The sequence below is a fragment of the Lepidochelys kempii genome, chromosome 3, assembly GCF_965140265.1.
Source record: "Lepidochelys kempii isolate rLepKem1 chromosome 3, rLepKem1.hap2, whole genome shotgun sequence".
NCBI classification, from domain to species: domain Eukaryota; kingdom Metazoa; phylum Chordata; order Testudines; family Cheloniidae; genus Lepidochelys; species Lepidochelys kempii.
The window spans coordinates 14,656,760-14,674,889 of NC_133258.1; the positions used below are offsets into that span (position 1 = coordinate 14,656,760).

At 39.7% G+C, this 18,130-nt stretch overlaps 1 protein-coding gene across 1 annotated transcript in view; it reads left to right on the plus strand.

The window, feature by feature from the left end:
- The window catches only part of RUNX2 (RUNX family transcription factor 2), a 196,845-nt gene extending 179,600 nt beyond the window's left edge, over positions 1 to 17,245 (plus strand). The window contains exon 8 of the mRNA XM_073335765.1: positions 11,999 to 17,245. Coding sequence (XP_073191866.1) covers positions 11,999 to 12,477 — 479 coding nt within the window. The 3' untranslated portion in view covers positions 12,478 to 17,245. The remainder of the gene's footprint in view (positions 1 to 11,998) is intronic.
- The last annotated feature ends 885 nt before the right edge of the window (positions 17,246 to 18,130 follow it).

Consider the following 18,130-nt stretch of genomic DNA (forward strand, 5'->3'; position numbering starts at 1 on the left):
ACTTTAAGTCTCCTGCCACTGGAGCACATTATGCTGATACACACCTCCAGCCTGACACTAGTGTGTAATACCTGCCAGCCAACATACCTGCCAACTCATAAATCCTGCTTTCCGTATGACCCAGTTGCAACCAATATGGGCCTAAGGCAAACATAAGGATGTCCCATCTGAATGCAGCTTTTCTGGAGAGATTTACTTAACCATTTATCATTTAACTACAATTTTGAAAACTATCTTAATTGACCACACGTTATCAAACCAGAGGCTGCCTCCTGACCCCATACACACACTTCGCCCACCCCTCACCTCCACAGTGTTTTTAGCAACACTTCAGAAAGAGCTAATTAAGCCCAGCAAACCAATGCCATGACAGAAATAGTTCCTTTTGATTGATAAGAACATCAGTAAAAAGGCTATATTGAGGAGGGGTAGGTTCCCCCCACCCCCACCCCTTTTTTTTTTTTTTTTGGTGGCTTCATGTTTTGGTAGCCATAAGTCATTAGTGGTTTTTAATTTTTTTCTGAAACTGAAATAAGGGCTGAAAGGGTGGATTTGTCTTTTTTTTTTTTTTTTTGGCTAATCTGAGGCATGCCGCCACATCTGAAGCCACTTGGCTCATTATGGATTTCATGGAAACTGATTCCCTGAAAGTGTTTCCATGTGTGTGTTCCCAATATATCCCATCCTCTTCTAAATGGGAGTACAAACTCGCGCACGAGCTGGAAATGGCTTCAGGATGTGACAGAAAAGTCATATGACTGCAATGGCACTGTGTGTGGCCTTTTCTAAAAGACACCATGTCTTGTGTGTTGGCTTCCGTCCTACAGTAGATCCAGTTTCAAAGAGTCTCTTCCTTCCCGGTTTCTTAAAAGTTCTTAATCAAGAACCAGCAAGGAATCCTCTGTCTTTCTTTCCACAAAAGGGAAGTGTATTATTTGAACAGGATACTAATAGAAAATTTGGCAGGGGAGAAAAAAAGAGGGGGTTTAAAGGTTGAAGTTACAGTGAAATGCCAAGGTTTACTTTCCCCCTTGCATAGCTTAGTTTCTTTGCCTCTGCTTGAGGATCAGATGGAATTTGAGAGTTGTGAGCATGCAGTGGAAAAGTACAATTCATGACAACATGGGAAACAAACATTTATATTGGATTGTTAAGGCACATTTGTCTGCAATAATAATAATAATAAACTAGACTCCTAGCCCCCATTGTATATTATCTTCCCATTCATGAGAGTTGCACAGAATTATTATACAGAGACTCTCTATTACTGTACATTAAAGATCTCAGCCCTGTGGCTTCACTCTCCTGGTATATACAGCTCTGTTTAGATTGCTATCCAAGAAATCCTCAAACGTTCCCTGTAGTGCATTGTAGCTGGGGCTGGTGAAAAACAGCAGCAACTAAAATTCCAGTGGTGAAACTTTTGGGAAATTGAACAGGGTGTGCATGTTTCATGTGTGAGTGACATCACAAAGTATTAGCCCCCCCTTTTTTTTTTTGCACAGCATTGTAGATTTGCCAGACTTCGTGTGATATTTCCAAGAAGTATTATATATGTTCTGCTTCCATCATACTGCACCAATTGCATACATTAATAGATAGGTACAAGTAGTGATGAGCCCTTGTATAAGTACTTAGTTTCAAGAGGGTTTGATGTTCTTCTGCACTTCCTGCCTTCAACTGCTGTGAATGTTGCTGTGCACAGTTAACAGTTGGTGCATTTCACAGCAGAAGCTGATGTACTATGTTATTACAATGGTGGGAGAAGTGCTTTATATGACAGACTCCATGTCACAGATATATAAGATCACATCATCCAGTGCAAAAATAGTGGGGAATAGTTATTTGTGGAGGTATGTTATATAAAAAAGACTAACAAATAACATAAAAGTGTCAAGGCTTTTAAATTCTTTTGTCTCAGCAGCCAGCTCTGTCCCAACATGAGAGAAGGTTGAAATTTCTAACAAGTCGAGCTGGCTGAGAATGAATTACTCTCATCCCCAAAATACAACCAGTTCCTTCTCTCCACCATGATCACACAGGGCCAACATGTGGATTGTGGGAAAGATTACCAAGATGGGATAGTGAAAACTAGAGAAGACAGCAAGGAGCCTAATCAAGCAAGTTGAATGGGCAGCATTTGATGGCAGATGAAATTCACTCTTGACAAATGCAAGTGTAAACTACATTTACACAGTGGGCCCTCTGTCCTTTTCTACCGGCTGGGTCTGTATAGAAAGGTTTAGGAGTCTGCTATAGCCTTTGCACGAAGGTACTTTGGGGCTGTAGCTCAGGCAATAGACACCCCCACTTTTAGAACCAGTGATCCCTGTTTCGATCTCTGCTGTCAGCCGTCTGGCCAGAGGTGTTGTGCTGTACAAGGCATTGAAGGAATTTCTATTCATTCAAGTTGCTGGGTTCTAAATTAACTAACCACCCAGGAAAAAGTCCTTGGTGTCATAGTGGACAGCTCAGTGAAAACCAGTGCACAGATACGCGACAGCTGCCAAAAATAGTTAAAATACATAAAGAAACAGGACTTCCTCTGTTCTTCCTGTGCAGCCACTGTAGCAGAAACATCATAGAATCTCAGGAGGTCATCTAGTCCAACCCCCTGCTTAAAGCAGGACCAATTCCCGATTTTTGCTCCAGTCCCTAAATGGCCCCCTCAAGGATTGAGCTCACAACCCTTGGTTTAGCAGGCCAATGCTCAAACCACTGAGCTATCCCACCCCCCTGTTAAGTGAGTGGGGTAATGATAAAGCCTACGCTGGATTAAATGGGAAAGTGAAAAGAGACACCACTTTACCTGCTAAGCAATCTGACAGATATGCCTAGGAATCACTCTCCTTTATTGTATACTTGGTACTTTGACGGTTGATATTAGATGAACCAAAATGCTTGGGGGCGACACAAAAAATTCAAGGAAAACATCTATCTAACTAAAGAATAGATGGTATCTTAATGTGCCACTCACCATGCCTAAGCACCAAAACACACAAGTCAGTGTTAAAAAAAAAATTGAAATATCATCAAAATTCACATGTAAATAGAGGAAGTGCAAGGCCAGGAAGACACTATGCAATGAAACAGCTGTGAAGGAGTAAAAATGTTCAGTTGAGTTTTGTTAGACTGTTGTGCTCAATAATATTACAGTTTAAATGGTCCCCACCTAGGCTTGAAGTTTATACCCCATTGAGGCGAACGGGGGAGCAGTTCACACCTCTTCTGCTGCTATTGTTTGTCTGGAGACAAAGTTTTGGTCTATAAAACTGATTTAAAAATGCAATTTGAAAATATTTAACACAAATTAAGTAAATATATATATTATTTTTTGAATGCCTCAAACAACAAGGAGGTATTCGGCGCAGTTTGTTTAAACTAAGCTTTTCATGCGCACAGGATAACTACAGTGTAACCCTAAAAAGAAAAGGAGTACTTGTGGCACCTTAGAGACTAACCAATTTATTTGAGCATAAACTTTGGTGAGCTACAGCTCACTTCATCGGATGCTCACGAAAGCTTATGCTCAAACAAATTGGTTAGTCTCTAAGGTGCCACAAGTACTCCTTTTCTTTTTGCGAATACAGACTAAAACGACTGTTAAGGTAAAACTCCTTAGGGTTACACTGTAACACCCCAATCTTGTAATCCCACTTGTATGGAAGGAACCTTTTGCATTTCAGTGGAACTCCATGCCAGTTCACTTATATCTGATTTCAGATCTGATTTCAAAATTGGGGCTGTTTTAAATAAGATACAACAAGTGAGTAACAAACAGAGGGCTTGCAGAAAGGAGGACAAAGCTAGTTTGGTTTTGTTAGGATATCAATAAAACGAGATATTTAATGAAATCAGTAGTCCATGCAGGGTACCTTCCTAACCATTATCAGTGAGCAGTTTATCGTGGGCATCTCTGCAGAAGTGTGTTTTAAGAAGGGCAGGGTGGTAACCTTAGATTTTAGTTCCATACATAGGGAACAACACGGAAGACACAATGATGGTAACCAAAGCCAGGGCTGGATCCCACTCCCATTGACTTTAATGGGATTTGGCTCAAACCCCAACTGAGTTCCGTGTGATCTGGGGTTTTTTAATGAAAGTTGTGTACAGCTCTCATTAGTATTGTTATTAAAATATTTTCAGCTAACCTATAACATGGCAGCTATACATCAGTGTACACTATCTCCATATTGGAGAAGGCTAAAAATGTTATTTTTAAAAGTCTGTGGTTCCACAGAAGATGAATTCTCAATGTGGGGGTTTCAAACAGGTTTCAGTGGGTCACAACCACCTTTCCTTTCTTTATGACTAGATGGAAAGGGGAATCCCAAAACTTTACTTTGTTGAAGAGGGTGGAACACAGCAAAAAAAATTGTGGGGAGCCTCTTTCCCTAATTCACGTTTTTTTTTTTAAATGTTCCTGATCTTATGGCCTTGCTCAGAATAAATAGTTTTGTGACAGCATAGCTTGCTGTGAAACCCTTAATTAAAGATGTGCTTGGTTGGCGATAGAAAGTAATAGCTATACAGACTTTAAAGTATTTTAAAAAACAAAATCCCAGACCTCACCGAATGTTACTTTCATGAAGTAGAAATGATGAGGATCATTTGTGTGAGGAATGACATTAATAATAATTACTGGCAATTTGCATTTCTCTAGCACTATGCATCTATGAAGTGCTTTGCAAACGCAGACCCAGGATTTTGTAAGAATTAGCACAAGCGGTAGGAAGTTATCATTCTCCCTTCAAAATGGAGAATCTGAGGCACTGAGAAAAAACAAAATGATGATGATAATTATTTCCATAGCACCAAAAGTCCCCAATCTAGCAAACATTCACACATATGCTCAACTGTATGCATGCAAGTCGTCACATTGAGCTCATGCAGAAAGTTAAGCTTATGTGTAAACCTGTGTAGGATGAGAGCCTAAGCATGCATGCCAATTAACAGACATAAAAGGAGGCAGCCTGTGCCGCATGGAAATTACAGTCTCAGGCAGAGACGACCTGTGCCTGCTGATAGTGTGTGTATATTAGGGGGGAGGGAGGAGCAGAGTGAGAGCAGTCCATGTGAGCATGCTCAGTACAAGCCAGGCCACAAATCTGGGGTAAGGGGGTATATGACCCCTCAGTCCCCCCTCCCCCACACATCACCTCAGACCCCAGTCCAGCAGTTGGATCCACAGTGTCACCCCTTGTGCCTGGATGCAGAGCCTCCTTGAAGTCAAGGGTCTACCTGTAGGAGTCCAACTGCAGCATCAGGGTCTGGTTCTATAAATACTCTCAGTTGCAGTAGAAGAAAAATTAAAATGAAAAGTAATAAAAGTAAAATAAAATGACACAGTAATGCAAAAGTGTGTTTGCGGAAAAAGTCAGATATAAATTGCACACAAAAAAACCCTGTATTAAAAAAAATTAAGAGGGCAAAGTCAAGCATTCGAAAGTTAGGAAATGCCAGAATTAAGGCTGCCTGTGCAACCTTAATTCGGCCCGCTTGTGTGTATGCATTATGATACATTCTTTAATTACATGTTCACACAACTATTTTTTCCCACAGGACCACTGCCTCATTCAGTGCCCAAGATGGACATTGCTCACTGAATGAGCAGTTTATTTCCCTCACTGTTCAGTGTGTGGCCCCAAGCCTTATTTACTGCACACTGTTTAAACTCTGCTCTGAAGACACCATTATTAATTTCCTCATGAGACTTTCTTTGGTGCTCCTCACTGCAGCATCTGAGTGCTTCACAAACATTAACAAGTTGCAGGGGGTGGTGTTATCCCCATTTTACAATTGGGGAACTGAGGCACAAAAAAATTAAGGTCAGAAGTATTCACTAATTTTGAGTGCCAAATCTGACATATCTAGGGAGCTGATTTTTCAGAGTACTTAACATTACATTGCATTTTATTTGTTCAAAGCACAGCTCCTATTGACTTCCGTTGTATCTGACAGGGCTCAGCACTTCTGAAAATCAGACCCCAGAGTATCAAGTCAGGCACCCAGAAAAGAGGAGTACATAACTAGTTAGTCTCTAAGGTGCCACAAGTACTCCTTTTCTTTTTGCGAATACAGACTAACACGGCTGCTACACTGAAACCTGGTTGAAATGATATGCCCAGCATCACATTGGAACTCTGTGGCAGAAGAAAGGATAGAATTCAGTTCTCCAGGGCAGCATACAGCTGCCTTAACCACAAGGCCATCCTCTCTCTTCTGCTTCATTCACCACACACCTTCCAATGTCTGCAACAAATGAGACAAGGGTCCTACAGACAGACAATCTCCTTCACTATGCAGCCCTGATTCATCTACAGAGCAGGTCCATTTTGTACACTAAATGAGGCAAGATCCTGTGGCGGAAAAAAATAGTATGTGATCATGTAGTCAAGTACTGTATCATAATGCACATGCACAAGGGGTCCAAGTTAAGATTGTACTGGCAACCTTAATTCTCATGTATCCTGACTTTTGGGTGCTTGATTTAATGATGTTCTTTTAGCAGTTTTTTGTGTTCAAGTTCCTAGGTTTTTTAAAAGGTAAACTGAAAATCAAATAGAAATTCGATCATGTGACATCATATTGACAGCCACGTGGGTCCTCAGCAAGGTTGGAACTTATAGATATGCCGCACAGACCTGCCACTTGTCCTAGTGGAGTAACTGATGGCAATACTATGTTGTTGTCCTCTATGTGGACCACCACTAAAGGGATATGGGACATTTTGCCAGTGGGTTTCACAGATATTTGCTGAGAGTGGAGGAATAGTAATATTGGGTTCCATTCTAGGCTCTTGAGGGAGTGTGCTCTAGTGGACAATTACCCCCCAAGCATGACATCTTCTCTGTTCTTTCCAGTCTGTCCTGGACCCAGCCTACTCTCCACAGGGCTAAACAATTATTTTCCACTTGCCTCGTTCTCAGAAACAGAACTGTTTTGGCTGAAATAATAATAATAAATAACAACAATAATAATAAATAAATACAAAAAGTTCAGCTCAAATGGTTAAAAATTTGGCAAAGTTATAAACAACTGATAATTGGATCTTATAATGGGAAAAGTCAGGCAACTGTAATAATAGGTGTGCTACCACCCCTACCTATAATAAGCTAAACTGCACAAGTAAATCTTAGACATTAGGGAAGAAAAAAGCCATATCGGATCAATTAGTCCCACGTCCCTGCCTATTCAGGATAGAATAACTACTGCAATCTTTAAACAGTACAAGGCATAACACGAAGCCTAAAAGCTGTGAATGCACCATTTAGGTGAAATATAATTAATTAAAATAGTCCCTAGTGATAGTTATAAGTATGCCAAGCTGAGGTTCCTTGGGTCTGTCTGTTCAATTGTTTTCTAATATAGCATAGAATAGACAAACACCATTGTATTTACTCATACATTTTTTTAATGATTACACACTGCACTGGATTGTTAAAAATCCCTTCCACAGCAGACATATGCAATAGGTTTAGGGAATGTTTCTTCAGTAATGTCCCAATAACAAAAAATGACTAAGCACATTCCAGCAAATTGCAATGTTTGTAAGTTATAAAATTATCCCATAATCCTTTTAAAGTTCACATCAGCTTGCTGTACCCAGAAGGAGTTAATATACCCACAGTACATTACAGTCTATAATAATTGGAAGTGATTGGCCAAAGTGCTGAAACCAGGCGGAAATTTGTTGCATTATTCTCTGTAAACTACAAGCAGAGCTCATTAATTGAAAAATGAATGTCAACTGGCATTAGCTGGCATCCGTAAACTGAAATGGAGAAATGACCATGGCACATGCTGTGCTGTAAACAATATATCAGTGAAGCTGCAACAGGTTAAAAAAAAAAGCTCATGCAAAAGCAATCCTATCCTAGACTGTTATTGGCAAGCTCCCAAGTCTAGGGTTTTTAATGAGGTTTCTGCATCAAAATAAGTGAAACCACATGGAATTTTAATTGTTCATATTTTAAATACAAAACACAAGAGCAGTATGGTCTGCAGGAAAGAAAGTACGTACTAACCTACTGCTTTAGTGCAGAGATTGACATTTTAACATTACTTCATTTCTGTTCTAAATTTATATCTCACGGATGATTTGTATGCCAAACGACATTTGTGCAGAACTTACCTAGTAAACTTAAGTACCGTTCACCTAAACTCTGAGATGTAAATCCTTTGGGTAAAGAGGTAAACTCTGATTTGATTTTTCTTTTATGTTGTTAATTAAGCTCCATAAAATGATCATATCATAGAAGATAGAAATGGCATTAGAGATGCCGATTTCCATTTCTGTCTTTGTAACATCAGCAGAGGAAATACTGTTTTCACTAAACAAGTGTAGCTTAGGCAAAACTTTCAGCTCTGAAATAGGCTGCAGGTTGCATGTGTCACTCATGTGAAAAGTGACACTTTGTGAGACCAGGAGGCCTCAAATTCAAACTACTTTCACCACTGTTATATCAGAAAAATCAATGTAAATCTTTAATGGTCGATTGGGATGTTTATGGGGGGAAGAGGGTGGTATTTCAAGAGAGATGCTTTACTGCACTTTCAAATTATTATACTATAAACCATCATCCTTACTTATGTGCATGGCACTTCACAGCAGAAACAAATAAAGATAGATTCCATGCCCAGAAGGGCTTACCATCTAAGATCCCAATCCTGCAAACAGTTATGCACGTGCTTAAATTTACACACATAAAGTGGTTGCAGGATCAGGGCCTAAGTTAAAACTAAAGCAGCAGAAGTAGATAAGACAAGGGGGGGGGGGGGGCTATGGCAAAGTGAAGTCAATAAAATGGCATGGCCATATGGGAGGCTAGAGTATGAGTTACCAGGGTTACAGGTTTCAAAAGATGTGATATCAATGGTTCGATGCAATGAGAGTTAGAGTTTCCAAGTAAGCCTGAAAAAGTGGGTTTTGAGAAGAAAAACAAGGCACGGCTGACATTTGTTTTCCAATTCAGAACTCCCTTCAACCCAGCACTTTTCTGATCAACCCTGAAAATAATATGCTCGCACAAGGGCAGTACAGAAATGTTGGTAAAGAAACACATTGCAACTTAATCCAAAAAGTTAAAGATGTGGCTAAAAGGGAATTTGGCAAATTGGGCAAGTGACCGAATTGCAAGTAGGAGCTATACAGACATAACCCTCGTTGTGATAAGAAGAAATTACATTTATTCAGTGTTTACCTAAATAGGACTCTGTGCTTTATAAGCAACAGTGAAAAAACATCAAACGCATCTTGGACTTTATAACAAGAATTGTAGTTATTGCAAAGAAACAAAATATAAATACTTAATGTACAAATTCCACATCTACCTTTGAACGTAACTTGCACCAGTGTAAATTAGGAGCAACTTAGTTCAAGTCAGTAGAGTTACACTAATGTGAGAGCATCATAAGCAATAACAGATTCAGACTCAGTATCTCAAGCAGCTGGAGAAACTGTACAATAACCTTAAATTTCCCGATATGTATCAGACCTTTTCACAGTATAAAAGGAGCAACATGATAGCGTTCCAATACAACAGCTTTGTTTCTGGGTGGTATGGCCTCAGGCTGCTGTTTGTAGTTAAGAACCAAAGAATTTGCATGCAGTGACACAGTGTTTGCTATAAAAGTACAGTAGAACCTCAGAGTTACAAACACCTCGGGAATGGAGGTTGTTTGTAACTCTGAGCAAAATGTTATGTTTGTTTCCAAAAGTTCACAACTGAACATTGACTTAATACAGTTTTGAAACTTTACTATGCAGAAGAAAAGTGCTGCTTTTAACCATCTTAATTTAAATAAAACAAGCACAGGAACAGTTTCCGAACCTTGTCAATTTTTTAAAAAACTTTCCCTTTTTTCAGTAGTTTAAGCTTAACACAGTACGTGTATTTGTATTTTGTTATCTCTGCTGCTGCCTGATTGCGTACTTCCTGTTTCAGATGAGGTGTATGGTTGACTGGTCAGTTCGTAACATTGAGGTTCTATTGTACAAGCTATATTACGTTCAATAGTGCTGGGGTTTAGTGGGCTGGTAAATGGATATGGAGTCATTCACTTCTAGGTCACTGCTTCAACTCCAGATCAGGTAGTAGTAATCATATAATGATCACTCCTAGAAACGGCCCCACACTGGAACTTTAAATCTAGCTCTCTTTGAATTTCTGAAGATGTTGGATTAGAATCCCTCACGCTCAATCAGACCTTGTGATTTTACCCTACGCCTAATCTGGTTCTGAACATTGCCTTTCGGCACATTTCTAATCACCACCTGGCAGCATTTTGACTGGCTTATGTCAAATGAGTTAGTGGGGGTCTTCGTGCAGTTTCTAATGGTCAGAAACTGTCGAATGTCAAAATCATAAAAACCACCATGCCAGCTGATGGCACTCTCAACAGAATCCTTCTGCCTTAGGGTTTTCATTCATGCCCACCGTTGTCTCTCACCATCAAGGCCAAGGACAGGAATGGACCAACCTACCCCCTCACTAGATGGGAATGTTTGCAGGTCAGGTTTGAGGTGCATTGCTGCTATGGTGTGGGAAAGCACTGCTGTTATCTGTTGTGCAGCTTATGCTGTGGATAAGCAGAGAAATTCAGTGTTCAGTGCAGTCATCTGGCACCTGACAGGCACCCTAATTTCCCTTTTAAATACAACAGATTTGGTGGTTTTGGGAGAAAAGATGGGTGAACCACATGGGTCATGAAGTTTTGCAAAGCTGCTAAGTTCTCAAACAAAGAAGCACAGGGCCAAAGCAGCTTTAAATCATGAACACATTCCCTGCAATTTAAACCAGTGCTCCCTCCATATGCGTGTACACACACACACTTCATATGAGGAGAAAGTGAGCACACACTCTAAAGGGTTGTGCACCTCTAAAGGTAGGGTGGCACAAGTGAGTGCCCTTACACTGCATTCTATTTTTTCATTAGACTTCTTTGCCCCTTCTCTGTTCCCCCTGTCCAATTTTCATTCTGCCAGCTCTCTAATCCAACTTCTACCATCCCTTTTTCTGCTCCTTCTCTCCCCCCCAAGTTTCCTAAGCAGAACACCCAGCCTATTATTTTGAAACCTAGGATCTTTGAAGAGAATTGGAAATTGGGCTAAATGAGTTCACCCATCACTGCTTCACATCAGAGACAAACTTATTGTAGAGTGTTACCACCAGGAGAATTAGAGTAACCACGTGCTGTGGGGTCTATAGACAACAAGATGGAAGAGACACTATAAGCAGGCAGCTTCTGTGAATAATGAGTGTTGGGCTTGCAACTTACCATGCACTGTGCTGAAAATTAAAACACTCAGACTTCCTAGCAGCTTGGTGGCTCACCTGTTTTAAAACTCTCGACATGCAGCCAATAACCTTTTTCAGAGATGAAAACCTTGTCCAGTGGATCATGACCTGAGATATACTGAATGATAAGAACAGTGGGGGCATATTCATCCCTGGTTTAACTCTCTTGATGTCACTAGCATGACTAACTCAGTGTGGCCAGCTCTTGTGATTTTATTGTAAGTCTCGGGATAATTACTGTTGTTCTTAAAGCCCAGCTTCCGAAGGGAAGTGCTCACAGGAGACTCAGCTTTCTTTTAAAACAAAAGGTTTCTAGCACTCATGGCTGCAGAGGAAAGCCTGTAAAGATGACCCAAGTGCACCCTTTATGCTCAGAAACCAGAAAGCAAATAAAATATAATTCAGCATTTATTATTTTTTAAAGTCTCAGCGGGGTTGGGTCCGACCAGTGTTTTTTCAATGCTTGGAGTTGGCAATACTACTAACTCCATTGCCATCAGTGGAGTTACACCAGGGATGCTTTTGGCCCAGCATTTGTATAAGACAGGTCTATGATTCTTTTCCTTGCAATGTATTATTTGATATGATTTGCTGTTCTTTGGGGGACCAAAAGAAGTGGGTTTTCTTTTAAAAAATCACTATTATAAAAAAATTGATATTTACAGAATTTTCCCCCCATCTTTTGTTATAATTTTTAGGTGCTTCAGAGCTGGGCCCATTTTCAGATCCCAGGCAGTTCACAAGCATTTCATCCCTCACTGAGAGCCGCTTCTCCAACCCACGAATGCACTATCCAGCTACCTTTACCTATACACCGCCAGTCACCTCAGGCATGTCACTGGGTATGTCAGCAACCACTCACTACCACACCTACTTACCACCGCCCTATCCAGGCTCTTCCCAAAACCAAAGTGGACCATTCCAGACCAGCAGCACTCCATATCTCTACTATGGCACTTCATCAGGATCATACCAGTTCCCCATGGTGCCGGGAGGAGACCGCTCCCCTTCCAGAATGCTTCCTCCCTGCACCACCACATCAAACGGAGGCACACTATTAAATCCTAACTTGCCTAACCAGAATGACGGTGTGGAGGCTGATGGAAGCCACAGCAGCTCCCCAACTGTTTTGAATTCTAGTGGCAGAATGGATGAGTCCGTTTGGAGGCCATATTGAAATTTTCTCTGCGCAGTCCAATCTCCGTGAGCCAAAAACAAATGGTCGGCAAACTACAAAGTGCCTGTTTTTTAAATAGATTTTACTGATATGTGCAACTATTTAGATGAGATGGTAGTGGCCATAAATAACGCAAGAGTGACCAACCAAGCACAATCCAGGTTTCAGATTATGTGGATCAAAGCACATATTTTTCTTGGAAACATTTTACACCTTGTTTTATATTTAAAATGTATTTTTTACACACAAAAATAACCCAATTTTTTTTTTGTCTAGACTGTTGTCATAAATAGTGAGTTCGTTTGCCAATAAGGAGAAAACGGACTCCCCAGTTATCAGGAAAAACATGGCGAAGCAAGGCAAAGGTCACGCTCCATTTTATTTTTTTAAAACCTTGAGCTCCAGATACAGTTGCAAACATACAACGTATGGGACCCTGTTCACTCACATAGTGCAATTCAACTGGCTTGTATTGGTGCACATGAAAGGGAAAGCACAGATCAAGTTTCTTTCTTCCATTTTGCTATAACACATTCAGATCATGGTGGATGTTCAAAATTTCTATCCAAGCCTTGTTGCACATAAAAGTTGGAACTTTTCGGTTCATTGCTTTTTTTTTTTCTTGGTACTTAAAAGAGAAAGTCTTCAAGGTACCAATCTGAATAGACAATCTTGGGGTTTCCTCTGTTTTTCCTATAATTATTTTTGCCTTTGTCCAATTAACCAAAAATAAACCCCAACCCTCCAAAATTAAAGCAAAATCTTATTACTTATGCAAAAAATAAAAATGGCAATATATGCTACTCAAGCCAAAATGGTATAGGTAGTACTTGTGTTTGGCTGTGTTTTTTTTTTCTTTTTAAATTATAAATGTGTGAAATTTGAAGTTATTTGCTAACATAAATCATCATATAACTTTAAAGAAATATTTATAATTATTTAATGACATTTGGACCCTTTAAACGTCTCTTAATGTAATGCTATGTTGACTTCGGTCTCTAAAAGTGGGTTGTTTTTTAAAAAAATAATAAAATTTCTTCAGGGGTGTGAACCTCAGACCGGTACCTGAACTCTGAAAAACAGTTCCAGTGTGAACTGGTTACAATGCGATTAACCCTCCCCGCAAACCAAAATACATCCATATCAAATTATTTTGGATGTAGCTTTTTTAAAAAAATAACCTATGAAGGAAATATTGTGTTTAAAAATGTTATTAGCTATCTGGTTGCCTTCAGCACAGTCTTGCCTTTTAATCAGTAATAACTGAGCTGGTTGAAAAACAGGAAGGAAAAATGAGTGCTTCCTCCACCCCAGATTTTCCTTTCTCCCTGTTTTTTCCATCAGCATTTGAAAAATGTTAAATTCAAAATGTCAATTTTGACAGCGTGTTTCTAATTTTGAAATGTTGACAAATTCTGGCAGCGTCTCAAAATTCATAAAAATTTCAACTAGCAGTTGCTCAGAAATGGGAGACAGGGAGAAATTTGTGATAATCCCATCAATGTTTCTTTCATTGAAATTTCAACCAGGTGTATATAATAATTGGTTTATGAAACAAAACCAAAAGTATTTAGCCTCTTGATGTGATTTAGTCACAATTAACTAGCATCAAATGCTAGAGCGATGAGGATTCTTTTTTGTTTACTTTTAAATAAATATGGCAGTTGTCATATTGCAGAGACAAGCACAAGGGAATAACTGCTCTGCAGACCAATGCTCTGCCAGTCCGGTGTTCAGCAATAGTCAGATCTTCAAACTTAATACTGAAGATGAATGTCACCTTAAAGCTCACTCCTGGCTATTAAGCATTGTACACTAATACAGGGATATGAAATTGCACCAGATACCCTTAACTAACCTGTCTGCTACCAACAGTAAACCAAGGCACCCAAATTTTGCAAACCAAGGGCTGCATTGGCAAGTTCTCAGGAGTCTGATCCTGATACAAACTCCCCTGAAGTTAGTGGGAATCTTTCCATTGATTTCAATGGGTTTTTGGATCAGGCTCCTACTGTACATATTAACCTCTGATTCAGCAGTCCATCCACATTCAGCAAAACACTTACGCATGTGCTTAACTTTAGGCACATGCTTAATTCCCATTGTCTTCAATGGGACTTGAGAACACGCTCAAGTGTTTTGCTGAATCAGGGCCATAGAATACATCAGATTGCAGCCACCCTGGCTTATAACAAGAAGTGCAGCCTGCCTAGGCTTCATGCTGCCAGTATGCAGTGCTCTCTGTTGACCCAGCTAGTCTTAATTGCGTCCAGTAACCAGTATTCTCCTTGGGCTGCACCTCTGTTGACAATGAGGATGTAATCCTCACACTAAATAAATGGTGAACAGTCATCCAGTATAATAATTTATTTGGACAATATAGACATTGTCATCATCAGTCGATGGTTTAGCCAGTCAGCTACAGAGATTACCATGGTACATTCCTCACAATTTGGTGTGATTACTCGCTCTTAAAAAAACAAAAAAATCTTTGCCTTCTAAAGGTTGTATACTAAGTATGCTTAAATAAGTAAGACACTTTTCTAATACTTAGTTTTCCTTCAAAGATGGAAGCTGTAATTGATTCTATTTATTTGTGGTAGCTTGAAGCATACCACTGTCCATTTATTTGTAACTGTAAAGTACGTTTGCTAATTTCAGTAGCACTTAAAAAGCCAGTGTCTGGTTACACATTTCAGTTTTGTGTTTTGTTTAGTAAGCAAAAGAAAAAACATGTACTGCCCGTGCAAGCGGTTTCCTATTTAATAAAAGGTACTATATTTGTACGTTATTTGTTATTGCTGAGAAGGGCTTTGTAAAGATTTACTGTATGCGTATTAAATAATTTTTTAGGGATGCTTTTGTGTTGAAATGTTGTGAGAGTGGCTGCAGGCAGCAACCCAGAAATTTTTTTTCTCCTTAAAGATTTTGTTGTACCATTCAAGCACTTCATTTGATTTCTGGATAAATCCATCACAGACCTGATTTCCATTTTGCTCAGTACCTACATAACTCTGTTTGTGTCACCCCATTGTTAAACTGGACCATTAGGAACAGACTTGCAAATAGCTTTTGCATGCAATGCAAAATGCATGCTTAAGTTTGTTGCACTTGCTTTCTGACAGGTCAGGTTGACAAGGGGGGGCTCATGCTACTGTGCTAAAAATAGATGTGTAGACATTGCAGTTGGGCTCTAAAGCCCATCCCCCTCTCTAGGCTTCAGAGCCTGAACTGCAGCCTAAGCTGCAACTTCAAAGCACTGCCTACACAGCTATTTTAAGCACAAGTATCATGAGCCCCCCAATACAGAGTTTGTTGACCAGGGTTCGGTGGTTTGCTGCCATGGTTTATGTGGATATGCGCTCAGCTTCTAGGTTCACACAGGCAAATGGCTAATTCTGCTCATGTAAGCAGGCAAATACTAAGAAGGAGATAGCAAAAGTACCCAAAGATTTAAGAGCACAAGTCCCATGGACTTTTAATAGAATGTGTGCTCCTAAATCCCTTTGGCACTTTTGAAAAATCTCTTCCTATATTTGCACTGGTGATTGGGGGTAACTACACAAACATGTCAGTGCACAATCGCATGTCTGAGCTTTTGGAAAATGCTTCCAAGTGAATTTGGAAATGTTCTTGATTCAGGATTTCAGGAAAATGTATGTTATGGAGTTAATCTTAGAGTATCATTTACATTATGATTATTATGAGGATTATTTCCTCAGAGGTACAAGAGCCCTTTTCCTTCGGGGAGTGGAAGTCTTGGTGCAGTTCATGGATTTAAAAAGAACGAAATGCCTTTGTTAATCTCCAGCTCTCTCAGATTCTACCAAAGATGTACTTACATCAGAACAGGTATGATGTCCTTTATACAAAATAGGGTGGTAAATCCAGCTCTCCATACTCATATACGTAGACCTACTGAAGTCAATGGGACCACATGTATGAAGCACATTGGATTTGACCTAAAATGTCATTAAAGTGGCATTTATGGATTCTTTTACCAGACCAGCTGCTGTGTACTTCTTAGTCTTCAACTTCCTGCCAGCAGTCCCCCAGCAAAGATTTATCAGTCTCAACAGGCGCCATTTTGAGTGGGGAAACTTTTGCACTGTCATACTTATCGGAGTACGGCTCTGCCTTGATTACTGGAGCCTGCCATGGAATCCAGGTGATACAGTGTGCCAGGATTCAGATAGACAACAAGCCATGAACCAAAGCAATAATTATAACCGGTACCAGCCATGAGTACAAGATCAAAGAAGCCCGATTCTCTGAACCCCTGAATTTCTTACTGTTTTTTTAATATAATGCATTTCATTTTAACATTTTCTGAGAACTTTTTTAGATGTTTGTTTACTTCCACGTTTACAGATAACTCGTTGCTTTTTTTTTTAAATGCAGTACTTTTAAGTATATCAGCCAAAACCATACTTTTACAGTAACTTTGTTTTAGGTAATACAAGTGACATTCCTTTTTGTTGTTGTTGTTAAATATGTTTTACCAGTCTTGAATTTCCGCTGGAACAAAACATTTGTAGCATTTCTTGTAAATACAAGCTTTAAGTTTTTTATTTTTTCAAATACCGTTGCCCAAGATTTGCTTTTCATGCACATATTGTACAAACACATTCTGCTTTGTGCCACAGACAGCGATTGTGGATGAGTTTACTTTAAGTTCAAAGGGACTATTTGTATTGTATGTTGCAACTGTAAATTGAATTGTTTGGCATTTTCTCATGATTGTAATATTAATTTGAAGTTTGAATTTCATTTTCAATAAAATGGCTTTTTTGTTAATGTTCTTCATTGCTTCTTCTCCTCTGCTGTCTCTTTAATTATCCAAGTCATACACCTGAACAGTCAAGGACTGGATAGAGCTAATATACCATGGGCTACTATACCAAAAATTCATCGGTTGTTTCTTCATTTTCTGCAGTGTTTAAGGTTTCATCTAAACATCAAGATAAAGTTTCCAGTCTGGATGGCTGCAAAGAAAACTTTTCAGATCTGACCCCCCACTCCCAAACACTGCTTTCTTCCTGAGTTTGCAGCCAAACTACTTTAAACAGAATTTTTCAGAGGGATGTAAACATTCCCATTCATTTTCACTGAGTGATAACTCTGAAACCTAATGGCGAATTTTAGCACAAACAGCCAGTTCATGAGGCATTGTGAGCAGAGCTTACGATTTTGGGGAGACCTTGAGCAGATTTCAGCACTCTCACTTCTACCTGACTGACCCCTGCACCTGGTCAGACTAATTGTGAGGAGGAGATCTGGGAGAAGTTAACTTTTCCTCCCCTCCCCATGACAGCGGCAGCAGGAGATCAGCCTGTTGTGTGAGCTGCTGAGTTGCCATAGGACCACGTGGAGGATGGGAGGAATAGAACAAATAGCTGTTTGCATTGCTTATGTCTAAGAGTATCCCTGCATAGAGCATTCCCACAAAATGCCTTAGCCTCATGGTATCAGTTTGCATTATTTTTTTGTGAATAAATATCTACTTCGCATTTATAGCAGCTCTTAGGTGTGGGTCTGAGACAGGAGTAATGTATCTGCTGCCTGCAGCTGAAGGCATATGGAAAGGAGTTAATAGCTCTTTTTCTTCCCATCAGTCCTATTAAACCTCCAGTAACAAAGGGCAAAAAGGTAG